The sequence below is a fragment of the Sylvia atricapilla genome, chromosome 3 (assembly GCF_009819655.1).
Source record: "Sylvia atricapilla isolate bSylAtr1 chromosome 3, bSylAtr1.pri, whole genome shotgun sequence".
Taxonomy (NCBI): Eukaryota; Metazoa; Chordata; class Aves; order Passeriformes; family Sylviidae; genus Sylvia; species Sylvia atricapilla.
In genome coordinates, this window is record NC_089142.1 from 43,801,861 (window position 1) to 43,821,437 (window position 19,577).

At 41.7% G+C, this 19,577-nt stretch overlaps 1 protein-coding gene across 1 annotated transcript in view; it reads left to right on the forward strand.

Moving 5' to 3' along the window:
- Positions 1-12,816: 12,816 nt before the first annotated feature.
- The window catches only part of CRYBG1 (crystallin beta-gamma domain containing 1), a 97,198-nt gene continuing 90,437 nt past the window's right edge, over positions 12,817-19,577 (forward strand). The window contains exon 1 of the mRNA XM_066315204.1: positions 12,817-13,154. Within this exon, the coding sequence (XP_066171301.1) occupies positions 12,817-13,154 (338 nt within the window). The remainder of the gene's footprint in view (positions 13,155-19,577) is intronic.

A 19,577-nucleotide genomic window follows, 5' to 3' on the forward strand; every position in this document is an offset into this window, starting at 1 on the left:
TAAAGCTGCTATTTATATCTAGCTAAATAATTCATTGTTGCCTACTCCCGGTGAAGAGTTAATTTGATTAATTACACAAGAAGATGACTCATTCATCTGAGAACTTCCTGGAAATATTACAAGATAGCACTTAATGTTTTCCAGATACAATTTTAATTTATAAGTTTGTGGAAGCAAAAAAAGAATCACTCTTATCAGGATGTAATGCACTTTTCATGCTCTTCTCACCTACTAATATTTGTCTTCTGTAACAGTGAATATATTTGGAAATATTCTAGACTGGTTTTAAACTCTTTCTTGTCTAAATAACTGAGGTGAGCTGACAACTGTCCTAGCTTTCCCTCACAGTTTTAAACTATTTTTTACTTTGCTGATTTTATATAATCACAGAATGCTTTGCACTGGAAAAGGACCTTGAAGATAATCTAGTTCCAACCCACATTTCCTATTTTAGTCCTAACGTCCTAACTTAAAATTCCTAAGTCATATTTCAGACTATGAAAAGAATCTTTTATTGCTAAACCAAGTGACTGGACATTAGGAAATCCTGGTTCCAGGTCTGCTGCTTATTATTTACCTTGAACAAAATTCCTTGGTTTTGCTACTTTGTCGTAGACTCATGAAGACATCTCGGTCTTAGTGAGGAGGAAGGGAAATACCCCTTTTAAAAATTTCACAGTATATAGATGTGGAGATTTCTTATGAAGATAGATCAGATTATAAGCTTTCTTTTTTAATATATTGACAATGCCAACAGCCCATTGTTCACTTAGCTATATTTTTACCCCTCTGCTTGTTAACTAAGTAATACTTTTTCTGTCAAGTATTCTCTCTTACCATAGAAGAGAATTCAAAAGGTGGTAGGATGATGATTCCCAACACATCTGTTTTTTCTGTTGGGAATACTGACAAAAAGGTTAATGGCTTTGTCAGTACTGTCTCACTATGGGACCTGTTTGATACATAAATTTAGCCATTTATGACGAAAGATCAGCACTAACTTAGTGCTGAATCACAGCACAGCCAGAAAGTAGTGCAAAAGTAGAAGGAAGATAATACAACAATCCTGTGCTGTTTGGCAATTGGAACAGCCTTTAGGTTGTTTACTTTGAGGCAAGAAGAGGTTTCACCAATAACCTACTTTGTTAATACTATTGAAATGTCAGCTGCTGAGGCATGGGCAGTCCAGCCCTCAGTACAAGAAGACACTAAGCACCTGTGTGTCACCCAGCACTTGGGAACTCCCAGAACTGAAACCAGAATTAACTGCTGCTTGTTGACAAGTAATCTTTTATAGCTCAGTAAGAAGACTTCTTGCTGTACAGATCTATATTAAAATCATTTCAATAAGGACTTCATTCCTTTTCTGTGTTACACTGCATAATTCCAAGCACCTGAGTTAGACTCATTACAACCTGGTCTATTTGGTATATTACGAAACCAGGCTTACTCTTGCAGTAAACTACCAGATATCATATGTGTTCATGGATAAACACAGTGCCAAAGTGTGACACAGAGACAGCAGCCCATATTCCCTGCCCATCCAAGTCATCAAGTAATTTCCTATTCTTGGTAAACACACGTCTTATTGCATCTGACGTAGACCACAGTTTTTCCTCAGATTTCTGAAAAGAAATAGTGCTGATTTGTAATAAAACACAGGATTTATCTATTGCCCAGAAAGCGGGGGGTTTTATATGACTGGATGACCTTCAGTTGTTTTACTGCAGGGGCACAGCTGCCTCACCATGGGCTGCACCAGGGGCTGTGGGGGAATCTCTGCTCTGGCACCTCTAGAGCACCTCCTCTCCCTCCTTCTCCACTGACCTTGGTGTCTGCAGGGCCGTTGCTCTCACATTTTCTCACTCCTCTCTCTGCTGCTGTTTCTACAGTGGGGTTTTTTCTCCCTTTTTCAATCTGTTATCACCATTACTGATGGGTTTGATCTTGGCCAGCAGTGGGTCCATCTTGGAGCCAGGGAAAGAATTTTTCTCAGTGATTCCAAATTCACTTTGATAATTTTGTAGTACTAAAATGTCAATAAACCCAGTTCTGAAACTCGGATATATCTTTGTTTCTCGACTAATAAAGTGTGTTATGGAGATTTAAATTTACAAAGACCTTTTAGTGAATTTCAATATTGGATGCAAGTTTTTCTGGTTTTCTTTTCCTCTTGGTTGTATTTGTACAACACTTGTTATATGAGTTAGCTATTAAATCACTGATTTCTCAAGGAAAATAGTAAGAATACAATGCACATAAAATAGGAGAATGGGTATTCGAGTTGATGGTGAAAAAAAGTAAAACTCCTAAATTCTGTCTCATTCCATGAGAAGTATAATTACCACTGGCCTCACACATGCTGAGGGAGTGGAGGGTTGTTGGAAATTGCTTCCTTTCAGCTGCTGGCCACACCGTGTCTAATGCAACCCAGTGTATGCTTGATTTCCTTGCTTAAATAGGAGTTAGTATTTGCCCCTCTTGAAATCCATGATTCTTGCATCCTCTTGTTTGCTGAGATTCCTGTGAATAACAGCTCAGCCCTCCAGCATATCAAGCACTGTACCCTGCCCAGTTCGTATCACCCAAAACCCAAACAAATGTGTGTTTCAGGTCCTTGTCCAGTTCAATGATAAACGTGTTACATGGCTTTTTGATGGGTTGACTGTGGCTGGCTGCCAGGTTCCCACCAAAGCCACTCTATCACTCCCCTCTTCAGCTGGACAGGGGAGAGAGAATGTAAAGAAAGGCTCATGGGTCAACATAAGGACAGGGAGAGATCACTCACTAGTTACCATGAACTGCTCCTGTGTGGGTCCCTTCCATGGGGTGCAGTCCTTCAGGAATAGTTTGCTCCAGCATGAGTCTGCTACAGGGTAACAAGTCCTGCCAGTCTTCCTGCCTCAGCATGGACTCCTCTCCACAGGTCCACAGTCCTGTCAGAAGCCTACTCCAGCATGCATTCCTTTCCATGGGACCACATTCCTGTCAGGAGCCTGCTCCAGTGTAGGCTTACCAAAGGTCCACAATCTCCCTTGGGTGTCATCCTAGCTTAGGCTCCTCCACAGGCTGCAGGAGGGGTTATCCTCTCCACCATGGACCTCCATGGGCTGCAGGGGCACAGCTGCCTCACCATGGGCTGCACGGCAATCTCTGCTCTGGCACCTCTAGAGCACCTCCTCTCCCTCCTTCTCCACTGACCTTGGTGTCTGCAGGGCCGTTGCTTTCACATTTTCTCACTCCTCTCTCTGCTGCTGTTTCTACAGTGGGTTTTTTTCTCCCTTTTTCAATCTGTTATCACCATTACTGATGGGTTTGATCTTGGCCAGCAGTGGGTCCATCTTGGAGCCAGCTGCTGTTGGCTTTGTAGGACATGGGGGAAGTTCACAGCACGTTCCCATAGAAGAACATTGTAGCCCCCCTGCTAGCAAAACCTTGCCATGAAAACCCAATACACACTGAATTATTAACCACTGCTCTCTGATCCCGGCAATCCAGCCAGTTTTTCACTACCCTTGCAATGTACTCATCCAGTCCACATCTCTGTTTAGCTACCAGTACACTACAAAAGACAGTGTTGAAAGTCTTGCTTCAGATAAACTACATCTGTTACTCTGCTTTCAGCCACAGAGCCAGCCATTTCATCATAGAAGGCAATCAGATTGGTCAAGGATGATATAACTTTGATAAATCTCTGCTGGCTGATTCCAGTCATCATTCTCTCCTTTCTGTGTCTAAAATGTGGAGGATTTGTTCCTTCATTTTCCCAGGAGCTGACCATGCTGCCGACTTCCCTTCTTGATTTTTAAAAAAATATGATGTGATACTTGTCTTTTACCAGCAACTGGATAGTCCCCTCAGTTGCCACAGCCTTTCAAAGATGACAAAGAAGAGCCTCACAAACACATTGGCTCTCTCAACTTCTGTGGATGCATCTTGTCTGGTCCTTTGTCCAGAAATACTTAAATTATTCTTAATTTGATCTTCCTGTAGTATGGGTAGTGTGCCTCAGTCCCCACAGTTTGCTACTAGACTCAGAGACTGACCTTGGCAGTAAAAAACAAGGCAATCGTGGCATTAAGTACTCCAGCCTTTTCCATGCAATTTGTTACTACATCTTTTGTGTCTTGTCTGCACTATTTAGCAGTGAATTTACATTTTTCTCCACCTTTCTTTCAGGGCTGCTTATCTGTAGCAGCTCTTCTTGTCTTCCATGTTCCTTGGTGGTTTTGACCCCAGCTGTGTGGCTTTCCTAATTCGACTCCTGAATGCCTAAGTGATGCTGCTAGATTTCCTGGTAACCTCCTTTCTATTTCTGAGCTCAGCTAGAACTTTCCTCTTCAGCCAATCTGGGTTTCCACTGTATCTGCCCATCTTCTTGTGCAATCACAATGGACCATTCTAGTGCTTCAAAGATATCAGATTTGAAGACCAACTCTTTTTTTTCTTTCTTGGGTCCCCAGTGATTCCTGCTGACCTATTCCTTTACCAAGCTAAGGTCCACTCTCCTGAAGTCCAGATCTTTGCTATGTACCTTCCTTGCTTCCCTTAACATCTTAAACTGAACCTGTTTTCCCACTTTTTTTCAGGCTTTGATCTACATACTTTGATGAACCTGCTTAGAAACATTTCTCAACAGCAAGAATATTGGGAAAGGTGCTCTTGCCTTTCTTTCTTATGCTGGTGCCATCACTTTCTACCAATCCACACACCCAGAAAATAGTCCATGGACGTAGGAGCCAAAGTCTCCCTCCCTGTGACACCAGCTACACTGTCTTTGATCCAGATAATACATACTTTCCTATTAAGCCCATGTCCTTAACTGGTATGGTCGAAGGGGAACACCACCTTGGCTCTTTACCACAGCTCAGAGTACAAACAGTTGCCTTTGATCTGCTCAAGTTCTCTTTTGGGAGCAACTCTTGTGTCCAGATGGGTAAGTACACAGTAATGGTGAAAAGGCAGTAACAGATAGCAGTAATACAAAGACATTGTTGGTCCTTCTGTGGTGTCCTGCACCAGGGCCCAGAACAAGCAATCAGCTTCCTGACAGTAGGTCTGACCTGCAGAGGGGTACTCTGGCCCCTAGAGAAGGAAGTCTTTTAAATAAGGATAATCTTATTAGAGAAATTTAAGGAAGTCAATTCCTTGTTTCATCTCATATTGATTATTCTTACTCTTTCTGTTTGTCTTCTTTTTTCCTGAACTCATAGTGGTGTAGTTTCCTTGATAACTTATTGGGAAGGGCATGTTTATAAAGACTTAGCTTAGCTTACGCATTCTCCTTCATCTATCTTTTTGTGGAACAGCTGGGAGATAACTCCCTAATTATTGTTTATTAATGGTAGAAATTCACTGACCCACATTCTCACAGTCACTCTTCATGTTTGTTTTAGATATTACATCCTTATTCTCTAATCACAGCCGATTATCCTGGGAAAAGCAAATGCTGATGAACAGCTCTACTACTTTGTGCTTCTCCTCCCCAGGACTCACAATAATTGGTTTGTTTCATCAGGCCATTTCAACACCTCCTCTTTGGACAACTTTTCATAGGATAGTGCAAGGTTTATATTCCTCTGGAAAGAGGACAGAGGCTGATGGTGTTCACAGGATCTGTATTATAGACCCTGTGTAACATACAGGAGGAAGAAGTGACTGGTACACATAACTATGAACAGACAGTTTCAATTTCCTAGTAATGCTCCTGTATTATCTGCAGATACATAAGAACAGTTATGCTTTTAATTACATCTGGTCAGCCTAATATTTAATTGCAGATTCTTTAGCACCCAACTAGGTTACAGAAGCTGGATAGCTGTTGGATTTGTCACAGGATGCTCATCTCCCATAGCAATTTAATCAGCTGTGCTTACATTTTATTCTTTAGCACATTGGCTCTAGACTGTAAATCGCTGAAGATAGAGAGGGACCTACCTTCCTTCATGCTTGTCCATTTCCCAGCTCATCTGTTAGTCAGTATGAGCAATAATACATAACTGGTAATTATGTATCTAGTTTTCAGGGCTATTGATTTAGTAATATGCTTAGAATTTCTATGAAATAATTAATTTTAAATTTCCTGGTAGTTTCGGCCTTCCTTCTTAAAAATTAAAAGACAAAGATCCCATCCTAACTTAAGCCATGACGGCTGACAGATCTCTATGAGAATATGATGAAAATAGAATAGAATGGCATTGCTGATTTAGTAAAACAAATTAAAAATCATTCTTTAAGGTGACAAATTAATTTCAACCTAGATAATAATAAAAAATTTAGACCAGAGAAGGACATGACCTATAGCTTTGCTTTTGGCCAATGAAAGAAGCATCAAAGTGTAGCAGTACTATGCACACTAATCAGTGCAAAACTGGAAAGCAAGAGAAACAAAGCCATAAAATATTAGCCTGGAAATATATGCATTTCAGCCAAGCTATGTCTACTCAGGAAAACATAAGCACATCTTGATATTAAGCAGTAAATTAACAATTTACTAGTATTATATTCCTAATGCCTCATAGTTATGTTAATTTGTGGTGATTTTCTAATTGAATTAATTTATGGTCTTACTAATAGACCTTTAAATTGAGAACTGAGTGTTAGAATTCGCATACTTTTTTTTCCTTTTAATCAAACTCCAGAGGATGCTGGAGCCCCTGATGCACAGAATGACATGGGATGATGCTGCCAATAAGTGGCATTCTGCTCCCATGAGAGGTACCATGTCCCACCTCCTTCTTCTAAGATGGGAAAGAAAAGAAAGTAGCCAAAATGTGGAATGTTCTCTCCTCTGAGTAGCACCCACATAATTTGTTTCAGACTAGTTATATAGCCTGTTTTCTCACAGCTGTCTTATACCTCTTACAGCTTTGAGGAGAGAAAAAGTACTTGTTGAAAAACTTCAGATGCCAAATAAACACCGTATTAAATCAACCTTGACATAGCGCACATGAAGTGTTTTATAGATATTAGTGCTCAGCTTGAGACCAGGCTCAAAATCTTTATTTTAACTCTTTATGCAAACTGTTAAGTCCAAAGACTGAAAGCTTTCAAGAAACTGTAAGTTGAAAAATACAAATAGGAAATACTCTTCTTTTACAGGTGGGCAAATGAACAAAATATTTGGATACTCAGAGCAAGAATGAAGTGATTTGTGGGTGAGTTGTAGGTGTTAGCTTAGCTTTGTACTTCAGTGAAAGATAGTATCATTAAAGAAAAGTGACACTGGATTGTTATTAACAGAATGAGAGAAACACTTGGCAGGCAACACAGAAGAAAACCCCTGAAAGAAATATCTTTTTCTGTGAGACATTTTTTTTCCCCTGTGAACTGATTGGAGAAGGAATGAAAACTACTTAGATGGACGTATCAGCAAGAATAAGGGGAATATTCAACACTGGGAACTCCTGAACATTTCATAACTGAAATCTATTTGGCTATCTGCCTGGACTTATGGGCTGAACCTAGCTGGCACTGAAACCGAACAGGGCACTCTCACTCATACCATCACGATGGGAATAGTATGTGGAGGTAGTAACTGATGCAGGAGTAGTTCACTTGTACATTAATAAAACCTACCATGGTTCTGGTTAGCACTATAAAATTCCATTTTAAAATCAATGACCACATGCAACACCTTGGCATCGCTGTGGGACACTTCTAATGGGTGAGCACTGAAATTTTACAACCCCTGGATTATATATATGACTTCATTTGTTTGCTTCTCTTGAGCTGTAGCATTCTAATGCAAAAGACTCTTTAAACGCCCAAAGATGGGTTGTAGGACTCTTCTTTGAGTAGCTGACAGGAGGTGTGTGGGTAGCAGGGAGGCCTATATGACACTTTTCATCTATGTTAATATATAAGCAACACAAGGCTCAGATAAATTTTTGGCATTCTACAGCAAATATAATAATAAGAAGAAACCATGCTGATATTGAATTGATTAATTAAACATGCTGATTTCCCATTCAAAATTATACCCAAACCTATCTGCTGTGGAATACTCAGTTAAATTTACAGAAAAAAAATCTTAGAGTATCAAAGGGTTTGGCAGAATTATCCATGAATAAATGGGTTATAAATTAGGCCAAAGCCTAATGAAGGTGAAATCTCAACCCTGGCAATAGTCACATCCGTTTTTTACTTATCTGATCAATAACTAGCACCTAAGAGATGGGCATTGCATGCTTCAAAAAAGGTATTAGCTCACAGATGAACCTAAATACCAGATCCCAAATCGAACCATGATGGGAACCAGGCAAGTTACAATAAGACCAAAAGCATCCAACATGCAAATCTAAATTGCTGCCTGAAGTAATCACACAGTGTGTACAAGATCAAATTCAGAGCATGAAGTTATGTAAATTCACCCCCACTCCAGAATGTCCTCAGAGCCTGAGGTGCTTCCATCTCCTTGAGCTCCAGTGCCTGTGTGCTGCCCTGTGTGTCCCCAGGCAATGCAGCCATGCGGCCGCCAGACAGGCCAGGGTAAGTCATGGCGAGTGGCACGCCAGTAATTGCCCTTTGCGCCTGAGTGATGGGTTGCCCCACCAACCAGGTACATAGGGCAATCTCAGAAATGCTTGGCTTCCAAATTTACTTCTTGGTTGAAGCTCACAGCGCTGCCTCTTGCTTCCAGATTTCTTAGTCCTACTCTCAGTCAAGCTATTGCCATTTTTCCAAATGTCCTTCCCTGTGACATGGAATTGCTTACCTTTAAGGGGTGTGTCCTGCTATTTGTTTTAAGGATCATTTTACTTCCCTGGCTTCCTACATATTGCTCTTGCTACAGATCTGGCTGCCATGTTCCTGAACTAATTTAGTTCCTAGCCTTGGATTTTCCTGGTCCTAATATTTAGTTGCATTTTCCAGGCTGTCTTTAGCTGCAGAAGTGATCACTCACATCCCTCCATGTCTGATAATTTACTGAGGACATTAATTGATGCCGTTTTCTTTCAAGATACGGAATGGGACACATTCTTCTTTTCAGGTGTGGCCAGGGAACCTCTAGTCTCTTGTTGGGCTAGAAACCAAACATTAGTGGTGATATGACTGTGAGATAGAGCATATTCTTGTAGGTAGAATATTACCAAATTAAGGCTACCATTTCCATCACTATTTCTACACCATACTTGGAACTCCTGGAAAACAATGGAAGCCAATATGGCATTTTATATGGAGCCTGCTGTTACTGCAGGAATTAAATAAGATCCAAATATGCAAGCACAGGAAGTCTCAGCAGAGAATCAGGCCAAGCAATACCTAATTTTTAGCTCCTTGTCAGACTTAGGCAAAAAGCAGGCACCTGACTCTCAGTCCTGTGAAGACTGAGGCAACTCTGAGCATGTGGGGAAGTGAATCCCAAAGTACCTGGGGCACTTCCAAGACAAACAGAGAGGCAACCCTGGAATTTAAGTGCCCACAGGGTTAGGTGTCAAATGAATGTGGGATTTCAGGACCATCATTTTGGACCTACGTGTTTTATGTCTGACACAGAGAGGATTTTGGCCTCTGTGTACTTTATTGCTCTTTTACCACGAACTCCAAAATGTGGAAATCAAAAGCAGTCTTCATATATTCTGACAGTGAATTATCAGAATCTCAAATGTTTGCATGAATGCAATATTTCTGAAGGAAATGTTGTACTGGAAAAGAATAAAAAATATTTGGTAACAAAGTGGATGATAATCCACTCATATTTTTCTGTAACTTGTGTACAGGCTTTAGATTGGAGATTTGTTTGTTTATTTCAGAGCTATTGTGCATATATTGGAATAGTTTTATATTAGAAGAGAGATTGTTTCTGTTTTGTAACAATAAAAAGGGAGAATCAATTATCTGAATAAACAGTATTTCCTCAACCTGGGAATTAGCTGATTTCTATAAAGACTTCAAAATGTTTGAGTCTGTATTTATCAGATTATCTTTGTAACTCCAATATTAGCATGCTTCAGGTTTAGGGGATTTTTTTTTTTCTTTTTAATATCTCACATACAGTTTGCAGTCAAGCAAGACTATTGAGTATGGTAAAGTCTAATCTAGATACTCAATCATCTTCTTTTTCACCATAGTGGAATGATACCAAACAGGAGAAGGATAATTTGTTGCATAATACCTTTCTAAGGTATGAAGTACTATGAACTGTTGCAAAATTGTGTTGGTTCAGATAAAGCTAGACCGACTTGTTCTGTTGCATGTGTCTGGATTAAACTGACATAAACTGGCTGCTGACATAAACATGACCATCATTTAAAGTTTCCTGAATGACTGGCTAATTCTTATGAATGTCTGTCGTATCTAATGGCCTTAAAAATGCCTTTCTTGACTTAAGAAGTTTAAACCTTCTACATAAGACAGGTACAACTAAAAGTACAGGGCCTCGACAGTCTGTTTGGATCAAAATCACACATTGTTCTGACACTGCCATACTGAACAAGCAGACTTTAATTTTGCCCAGAGTTTGAAAAAGAACCAAAACAACCAAACTCCTACACTTAATTTTGTGTATCAGGGTTTTCTGGGATATGTTAGCACTGAAGCACAAATGCTGGATACCTTAAGGCTTATGTGGAATGCACTCCTCTTATATGTGTCTCTCCAGAGAGATAGGGAACTCTGCACATTTTCTAGGTACTCTGTGGTGCTAATGCTAATCCAGACCCTGCCAAAATAATCTAAGAGGATTTGAAAAAACTTGCGCCTTGCATTTCTCCCTTTTCGCTCTTACGTCATTTAAACTGTATGTTTTCAGGCCAAACACACTTTTTTTTTTTTTTTTTTTTTTTTTTTTTTTTTTTTTTTTTTTTTTTTTTTTTTTTTTTTTTTTGTGTGTGGAATGAAGTCGCACAGGTCTGCTTAACATACCCTCCTCTGCCTGATCTACCATCAGCTCAAGGTATCTAATGGGTAGAGTGGCAGGGAGAAGACACACCACAACTGCAGTGGCTAAGACTCCTTTCTCTCTAGTGCTGCTTAGGTGAAGTGGTTCACAAACACCAATTAATTTACCTTTGCTCTGGCACAGCAGAATCCCAATTATAACTGACACCTAAATAGAAACGTAGCGCACAGACTTAGTAATGTATTTATCCAGCTTCTTCAATGGTGAATGTCAGAAAATGCCATGGTTATGTCAGTTGTGGTTCTCTAGTCAAGGAAATAGAAATGAATAATTTTAGATTAAAGTAAGAGGAGAGGTATAGCTATTTGAATCTTTGCAGTGTCTACCCAGTGTCCAAAAATCCTATCCAGATATAGCAGACAGGACTTTCTGCTTTGTTCCTAGCCATCTGTCAAGTATGGCATCTACCTGCCATCAGGTCTCCTGTCTCTGTCCTCGGAAATACTTAAAATCCAAATGGATGTGGTTCTGAATAGCTTGCTCTTGCTGACTGCCTCAGCAAGGGGTTGCACTAGAAAACCTTCAGAGTCCCTTCTCATCTCAAGTGTTTTGTGATTCCATAATTTTCATGCTTATGTAGCTTGCTTTACTGAAACTGACTTTTTTCCTCAATCCCTTATCCAGTTCCTGAGAGTACAACGATCTTTCTTTCCAGTTCTGCCTAATTTTGGCATGACACATACCCAAATTTGGGGAAAATAACTTTCTTTTTTTGGGTTAATCACTAACCACATAAATTACAAATCCAAAGAACTGAATCTGCTCCCAAAGAGGTCTATATATTGCTTGAGGTAAAACAGTAGCATAGTTAAGACTTAGCTGCTCAGCCAGCTCCTGTGTATTTTGTGTTCTCCTGCCTTGCACACATCTTTTTCCTCCTGCCATAAAAAACCATCATTAATTTATATCCATCAATTTGTGTAGTGTTTGTCAATAACTGGCTGATTACGACCATTGCATAACGCAGAATAGAAACTTTTTCCAGAATACAGACTTCCAACATTTTTATTTTATTATCTTAGAAATTTAGCAGAGAATTGTAACATCCATGTCCCATCAGCAACAAGCAAAAATCTGCACCAAACCACAAGAGCTCTAAAAGCTCCTTACATCAGACAATTGCGTGCTTCTTAGACGCAATTCAGGACAGACGGTATCCGTCAGCGCACAACGCCGTCTCCTAAGGAAAGCTGGACCTCAGGGTCATTTAAAAGAAGATTCCTAAAAGCACCGACAGACACATGGGATCGCCAGGTCTGGCAGGGGCTGGTCACGATACGACCTCACACGATCCTCCCCGCTGCAAGATGTCTGAGCCCGACCCATCCGGCGGGAGCGGCTCTGCCTCCCTACGGAATGTCTTCCTCGTCCTCCTCAGCGGGATAACGAGCCAGCAGGGCGGTCAGAGCCAATTTATTCCCAGGGAGAGGGATAAGCAGCTAATTAATTAATGTGGCGGGCACCGAGAGGAAAAGCAGCGCTGCAAGGTTTGGGGTGTGCTGGCTCCCGAGCCCCTCGGCTGTACAGCTGACTTTCTTTATTCGTGGTTTTCGCCTTAAATGAGGAGGAGCTGGGGGGCGGCCGCGGGAGGATGCGGAGCCCCCGGCGCGGTGCGGGCGGGCGCACAGCCTTTCTCCGCGCCTCGCACAAGTGTCCGGGGCGCGGGGCACACCTCAGGGTTAGCAGAAAACAACAACAAGATAATGGCCCCTAATGCGCACCCTGGGCACGGATCACACGTGGGCCGCTCCCTTCCTGTGGAGCGGCGGGGAGCCCGCCTGCCGCGGCGCGGCGCGGCTGTCTCCGCGGGGAGGGACCGACGCGTCCGGCGGTGGGCAGGGAGGGACGGAGGGAGGGAATCGCCTTATTAAACGCATACACCGGGGCGGGCGGCTGCCACCGCCGCCCCGTCCATGCCCGGGGAGAGCCCGAGAGCGCCGCGCTCCCCCCGCTGCCGCCGCGGCTGCCGGCGGGAGATCCCCGCGGCCGCGCACGGCCCCGCGGAGCCCGGCATGGCGCGGCGCGGCCGCTTCCAGCGCCTCTTCGGCCGCAGCGAGTCGGAGGACTCGGAGCCCGAGGGGGCGGCCGCCGCCCCCCGCCGCCGCCCCTCCGCCGCCGCCGCGCCCAAGCGGCGCCCCGCGTTCCCCCACTGGCGCCCGAAGAAGAAGGAGCAGCATCCCCGGGAGGGCGGCGGTGCCGCGCCCGCCTGGACCCCGCCGCCCGCCTCGCCCCTCGAGTCCCCGGCCCCGCGGTAAGCGCGACACCCGGGCGGGCGGCGGGGGGCACCGGCGGGCTGGAGACCGGGGGGTTTGTGTCCAGGAGGGAAGAGCGGATCCCGCAGCCGCCTTCCCGTCCCGCGTTCGCCCCAGCCTGCTGGCGGAGCGGCGCCCGAGCCGTGTTGACAAACACCAGCGCCCGTGTGAATAAGTAACAGTCTGTGCCCGGAGCAGGGGGAGGCTTCCCGGCCCAAACCAGCCTCCTGAGGGCGGCCGGCGTGTGCGAGTGGCGTTTACTCTCTTGAAGCGGTGGACTTGTTCTGTGCTCGCTTTTTCTGGACGTAGTAGAGGAGAAAGATGAGACAGAAGGGCTTGATAACACTGCTGCGGTGCTCCCCATACCTGTTGCTCCCCAGTGTGGTTCCAAGTCTCCCATGAGTAATAACTATTTAGTGCATGCTGCCTTCTTGGGGACACAGGTATTCCCCGGGGGCTGTTGGGAGCCTGTGGCCACAGCACGAGGAACCTCAGTGAGACCGTGGGGTTGCCGAGCAGTAAAACCTCTGACGTGAAGGTCAAGTCACAGTAGCATCCGATGGACTTGAGGCTACGTCAGGAAAGCAGGAAAGGGTTTGGTTAATACTGCTCAATTCTGGACATCACAAGCCGGGTAGTGAGAGGCTGTCAGTGCTGGCTACATTATTACAAAAAAAAAAAAAAAAAAAAAAATTGTAAGCTCTTGATCTCTCAGATGTTTGCAGATGTTTGGTTGAAACTGAGAAATCTTAAGTTTCAGAACGTGGTTCTATATGAAAATGTTAGTACTTGCTGAGAAGTAGACATCATGTAGATGTTAGAACTTGACTGAACTAGAGTCTAATGATGTTTGTATTTGGTATTGAAATGTATTATTGAAGACTTTAAACACCAACCTGTTCTATAAAAGGAAAAAACCCCTTATGTTTACATATTTTTAGGAAAGAGAAAATGAAGTCTCCTTTTCAGAACTTTTAAACCAGGAAATTACTGAATGGCCAAGCTCAAGGCAATGCTGCAGGTGACCTCAAACAGGAGCAGATCCCTCTTTTGCGTTCCAGAGGCCAGATAAAACAGGAGGGGATTGCAGTGTAGCTCAGGGTGGAAGGGAGCCCCAAACAAGGCTGGCTCTGGGTTTAGATCTCAGTTGCTCAGGACTGTGTCCAGTGGAATTTTGAAATCTTCAAAGAAGAGAGACTGCACAACAACTTTGGCCAAGCTGTGTTACTATTGCCTTGTGTGAAATAGTTTCTTCTGGTAGAAGGCTGGAACATATTTCAGTTCATAGTTTGTGCTGCACCTGCCATGCTCTGATGAAGGGCCCCTTGGCTCTTGGTGACCCTCTCATGCAAAGTGGCAGGCAGGTGATGGGTTTTGTCTGTGGTTGTCTCTTCCCTGGGCTGAACCTACTTCCCCAGCCACTCAAGATCTCCAGCCTCTCAGTATCTTGGGGCCCTGTGCTCTTTTATTAGTGTGTTTTGTATTGAGGGGCGCAAAACTGAATAGAATATCTAGATGTGGGCAAATGAATGGTGGCATAAAGTCTTTAATCTAGGTGTGGGTTCCTTTTTCTTCCAGATACCAGGATGTTTTTACTGCATAAATTTGTTTTCAAGCTCTGTGCATAAATTAAAAGGGAAATCTAATAATTGCAAGTCTCTTGAAAGGACAGGGCTGTAACTCCTGTTACAAAACACTGGGGATTTTGGGTTTTGGTCAGGGAACCAATCCTTCTGCTATTGATGACAGGCTGGGTTTGTGCTTCAGCACATGAAAATACACGTTTGTCAACATCTTTAGCTGCAGTTGGTCATCTTCAGGGACCACAAACTTCTCTTGTTTGTGTAGCTTTCTACTACCCTTGTCTTAGAAAAAAAAAATGGAATTAAATAAGCTTTTAGTATAAAGCCAGAAACACTAAATGCATTTTTTAAAATACATTGAAGATTAGGATAGCACTTCTCAAAAGACATGGTTTGAAGTGTTTTATTTTTATTTTATGCATGCTAAGCTGTAATGCTTGTTCTCAAGAATACTGTACAGGACAGATAGAGCGTCCTGTTAATAGGGATGACTCTGAAGATATGAGATGCCTAATTAGTGGCCATGGTTTTAGCTATGGTTTGGCACGTGCCAAGCATGACAGCTGTCAGTTTGAAGACACTGACTTGTATGGTACTCCAGTTTAAAAATTATCTCATCAGTGGCTGTTTTGCTTGTCTTATGTTATTTTCCAGGTAGCCAATACTTCTTCTTGCTGTTAGTTATTTATCTGGAAGAGCAGTAACCAGCATGGCATAAAAAAAAAAATCTTATAATAAAAGCCAAAAAAGCATCCCAGCTCCTTTAAACTTGAAGTTACAAGTGTGCATTCTCCTGTCTCTGTGAAATTTATGTTTTACTGTCTGCATTCATGGGTGTCAGGGCAGCCAGATGAACTCTTCTAATTACTTTTTCCACCAAAAAAAAAAAATACAGTTGAAGAAGAAAAAGAATTACAGTTGTCACCATGCTGTATGTAACCACATCGTATTATGAAACGAATTTTTACTTGGTCCCTTGGAGGTCAAGTCCTTATACAGCTGTCATGGTTTGGACACTGAATGATCTCCACCCAAAGGCAACTTGAAAAATTAAGAGGATGGCTTGGAATTGAACTTTGTAGCAGGAAGTTGGCTGCAGGAGGACCAAAAACCCTGTTTATCTTTGAGGTGTGTTTGTTTAGCAGTGGTTCTCAAAATGTATGCTACCCTATGAATCTGGAGCTTTTTGTATTAGATGGTCAAGACCAGACAAGTTACTTGGTCCAGTTATGAGTTGGCTACCATATAAATGACAGTAGCTAGATTCTTGCTCAAGATGTGTCAGTGTAATCACCATGAAAAAGGAGACTATTTTTGCTGCTTATTACTTCCTCAGTTTCAAGAAGCAGATATTTGATATTGAGCATGTTAGAAACACTACCACCAGCAACACCCTTCGTTTTTATTACTTTCCTCTCCCCTGATTAAATGAATTCAGCTCAACTTCATCAACGTGCTAAGTATGTGAAGGCAAAGAAACCTGTGTGACTGTTATTCTACAGTGATTTGGCAAGGAAATAAAAATTATTGAGAATTCAATAATAGCATAAAAATAAGGATAGGGAAACAGCATTAGGCTGCATCCAAGGAAGGTCAGACTGTGGAATTATACCTTATCATGGGTAGGAACATGCACATCCACGAGAGATGTTGAATGTGAAGAAACATATTTTTAGTGGAGAAGGTGTCAGTGAGACCAAGCTCTTGTATCTCTTCCCTGCTTCCATGTTCTTCCTCTAAATTACTCGTCTGTGACTTCTCTTCTGTGAAGAGGTGAAGGGGCTGTGCTTCACAGCCCACGTGTAACATCACATTTTGGAAAAAATATGAAGAACAAAAGCTTCATCCTGTGAAAAACAAGGTGTGTAATAACACAGACCATTAGTAGCTCAATTGATTGACAAGAATAAAATGTAGAAAACTGTTACAGAGTTTGCTGTTTTGTAGAGCTTGTACTTTACAAATCAAAGGTTCAGACTTTACCCTCAATTCAGTGTCCTTTCCATGGGTAGCTTCACATTTATGCGTTGTCTGGTTGAAAAAAGAAGGAAACATTCACCTATACTCTTTTATAAGATTGAATATGGATTTCTGCAAGTGTTCCTAGTTGCACTTAGTGGAAGGTGGAAATGGAAAAGGGTAATTCGGTTTGATGTATAATTCTTGGTAATCTGTAATGTAAGCATAACACATTAGGAATAAGACTTAGTATTTAAATTTTTTTTATGTAGAGGAGTGAAGATTATTTAAGATATCATGATCAAAGAATTAAAAGCAGAATTTTGTTTTCTGAGTTTTTTTCTCTACTGTTACCTAATGAGGAAATTGGTCCGTAGAAAAAAAAATTCTAGAAAGATACTAAAATAAAAGGAATGACATGTTAAAACATTCATTTGCTCTTTTTGCATTTTTAAGAAGTGAAAAATACTGTCCTGTGAAAATATAATGACATCTATGCCACAAAAGTGGTAGTTTGTCTCTCCTGCATGTGTTTTAACATGAGCTGCTGCTTCTGTGTTGCTGATTTCATGGGTTTGGTGGCTGTGTAAACACCAGGGTGAAGAACACTCTTTTTCATTTTGTCCTTTTCAAAATCAAATGACAGTCTGAAAAATATGAACCAGTAAGACTGCTGGTGCCTTCCTGGTCAGCCTGCTTGGATATGAAGGGTATGAAAGGTAGATCCTGGTAGAGAAGAATGACACCTCATTCCTAACTTCAGTGGTGCACAAGAATTGCTGACTTTCTCTGTTCTTACTTTTTCACTTAAATTAGGAAAAAAATCCTTAAAAATTAGAAAAAAATCCTTAAATTAGAAAAAAAATCCTTCATGCCATTCACAGTGAAGGATTTTTTCCTTATTTTTTTGGGTGCTTCTGGCTTTGTTGAATGTTTATTTGAAGAGATGATATACCTTACTGTATCCAGGTGAATCTGATCCATTGTAGTGCTGAGTTCCATTCAGGTGATAAGAGTTCTGTACTGGATATTTAAATGCCTGTTAATACAAGGACTGCTGTGAAAAAGCAGGTTCTATCCTACTTGAACTAGGTGCCAGTCTTGGCACCTCTGGTTTTAGTGTGTCAGATCCACACTTGGAAATAGCAACAAATAAAAATGTTGCTATTTGGGAAATTACTATTATAAAACACCACTGTAAAAACCACCCAGGAAGGTGCACAATCAAAAAGTTCTTACTGAATGCAGTGTTTTGAAAGGTACGTACAGTTGGCACGTAGTAATGTATGGAGTGCTAAAAACAATGTTAAACACTGAGTACATGCCAGTTCAGTGAGCACCACTTGTCTGAATGAGAAAACAGCAGTTTTCAGTCTCTACTCTTTCTCAACACATCTATCTCTTGTCTCTTCCTTTTCTCCGTGTTTTGGTCCTTGCACCTACAACTCAGTCCCGTCTTTCCCTCCCTCTCCATCCTCTCAAGACTTACATCATGCAGTTTATGCTGCACACTCTAGTGAGTTCCTGCTTGCGTGGAACGAAGAGAAGAGTGGTACTTTATTGTACCTGTGGTGACCTCAGGGAGGAGGCAGGACATTTGTAGATGGAAATTAGTATGTCAATACAATTCGTTTCATTTACTTCATATACAAGATGACATCCGTATCCTCTAATTTCAGATATCTGCATCTGAAATAGTTCTTCACTTTATAATCAAGGAGGGAAAATAGTCATGTCTGCTGTGCAATGCATCTCACTTGAAGGTGAGTGTCTAAAGCAGGCTAAATGAATTGCATCTTAGAAATGCAAGTTTTTTCTCGTTGACTTTAAAAGCTGCCTGAAGGTGACATCTCCAACATCTAAATTTGGGCGTCTGAATTACATCAATGTTACCCAATATGAGGGAGTCCATCGGCTGATGCTTCCATGTAGGAGATGCTGTGGTGCAAAGTCAAAGTTTGTGAGCTTCAAAACCCATGTTCTGGTTTTTCATGTGCAGCTTTAAGGCACCTTCTTTATTCACAAGCAGTCTGGTTTGAGAGAATCGTTTTTGCATAATTTCTGTTAGTCAGTGTATTCTGTTATTCATTTCATTGTGGTTAAGACTTTCCAAGTTTCTCTAGTGAACTGGGATTGATCCCTTCTGCATTTTCTTGGGATGTCTGGGGAAAGCATGGGAAACAAACCTTTCCCAGATGGCTTGAGTAAGAGAACAGGGGAAGCAGGAGAAAGGGAGAGAACACTACTACACCTATGGCCAAAATAGTAATGCTTAGGAAAGTTAAATTCTGCTGGAAATATAATGCTGTGATAGGAAAGATGGGGAACTGTTAATACTAGGCGGTTCTTCCTCTAGCACCTTGCATTTAAAAATAGAATAAAAACCTGAAGACCTGTTCTGTCATCAGAGGTTCCTGTGCAAGGGGAAAAAAAAAAAAAAAAAAGGGCAACTCCTTTCTTCAGCCTTCAAAACAGATAGAAGTCATCAGTGGTTTGCATGTGGGTAATGTATCTGATAGTGGTGTGTCTTTGTATATACAATTCTTGTGTTTGTCACACCAGCAAACTTTCCTCTGTACTTCTTATCTTCACATATGTGTTTGTTCATGCAGCCACATTCTGTGAGCTCACACAATCTGTCATTAAATATTTCATCATTCAGTGCTCCCTCGAGACAAGAAGGGGAAGATAGGCAAAGACTGATCAGTATAAGAGATTGGCCTCCTTTAGTGCTCTCTGACCAAAACCCCCGTAGTATTTATTTAAAGAAAATAAGATACAATCTTCTGTATTATTCTGGAACTGTACTTGGAAATTATGAAATAAAATTTTTTAAAATGTATTAGTTGGATAAAATTTCTTTTTGCTGCCTGAATCCTT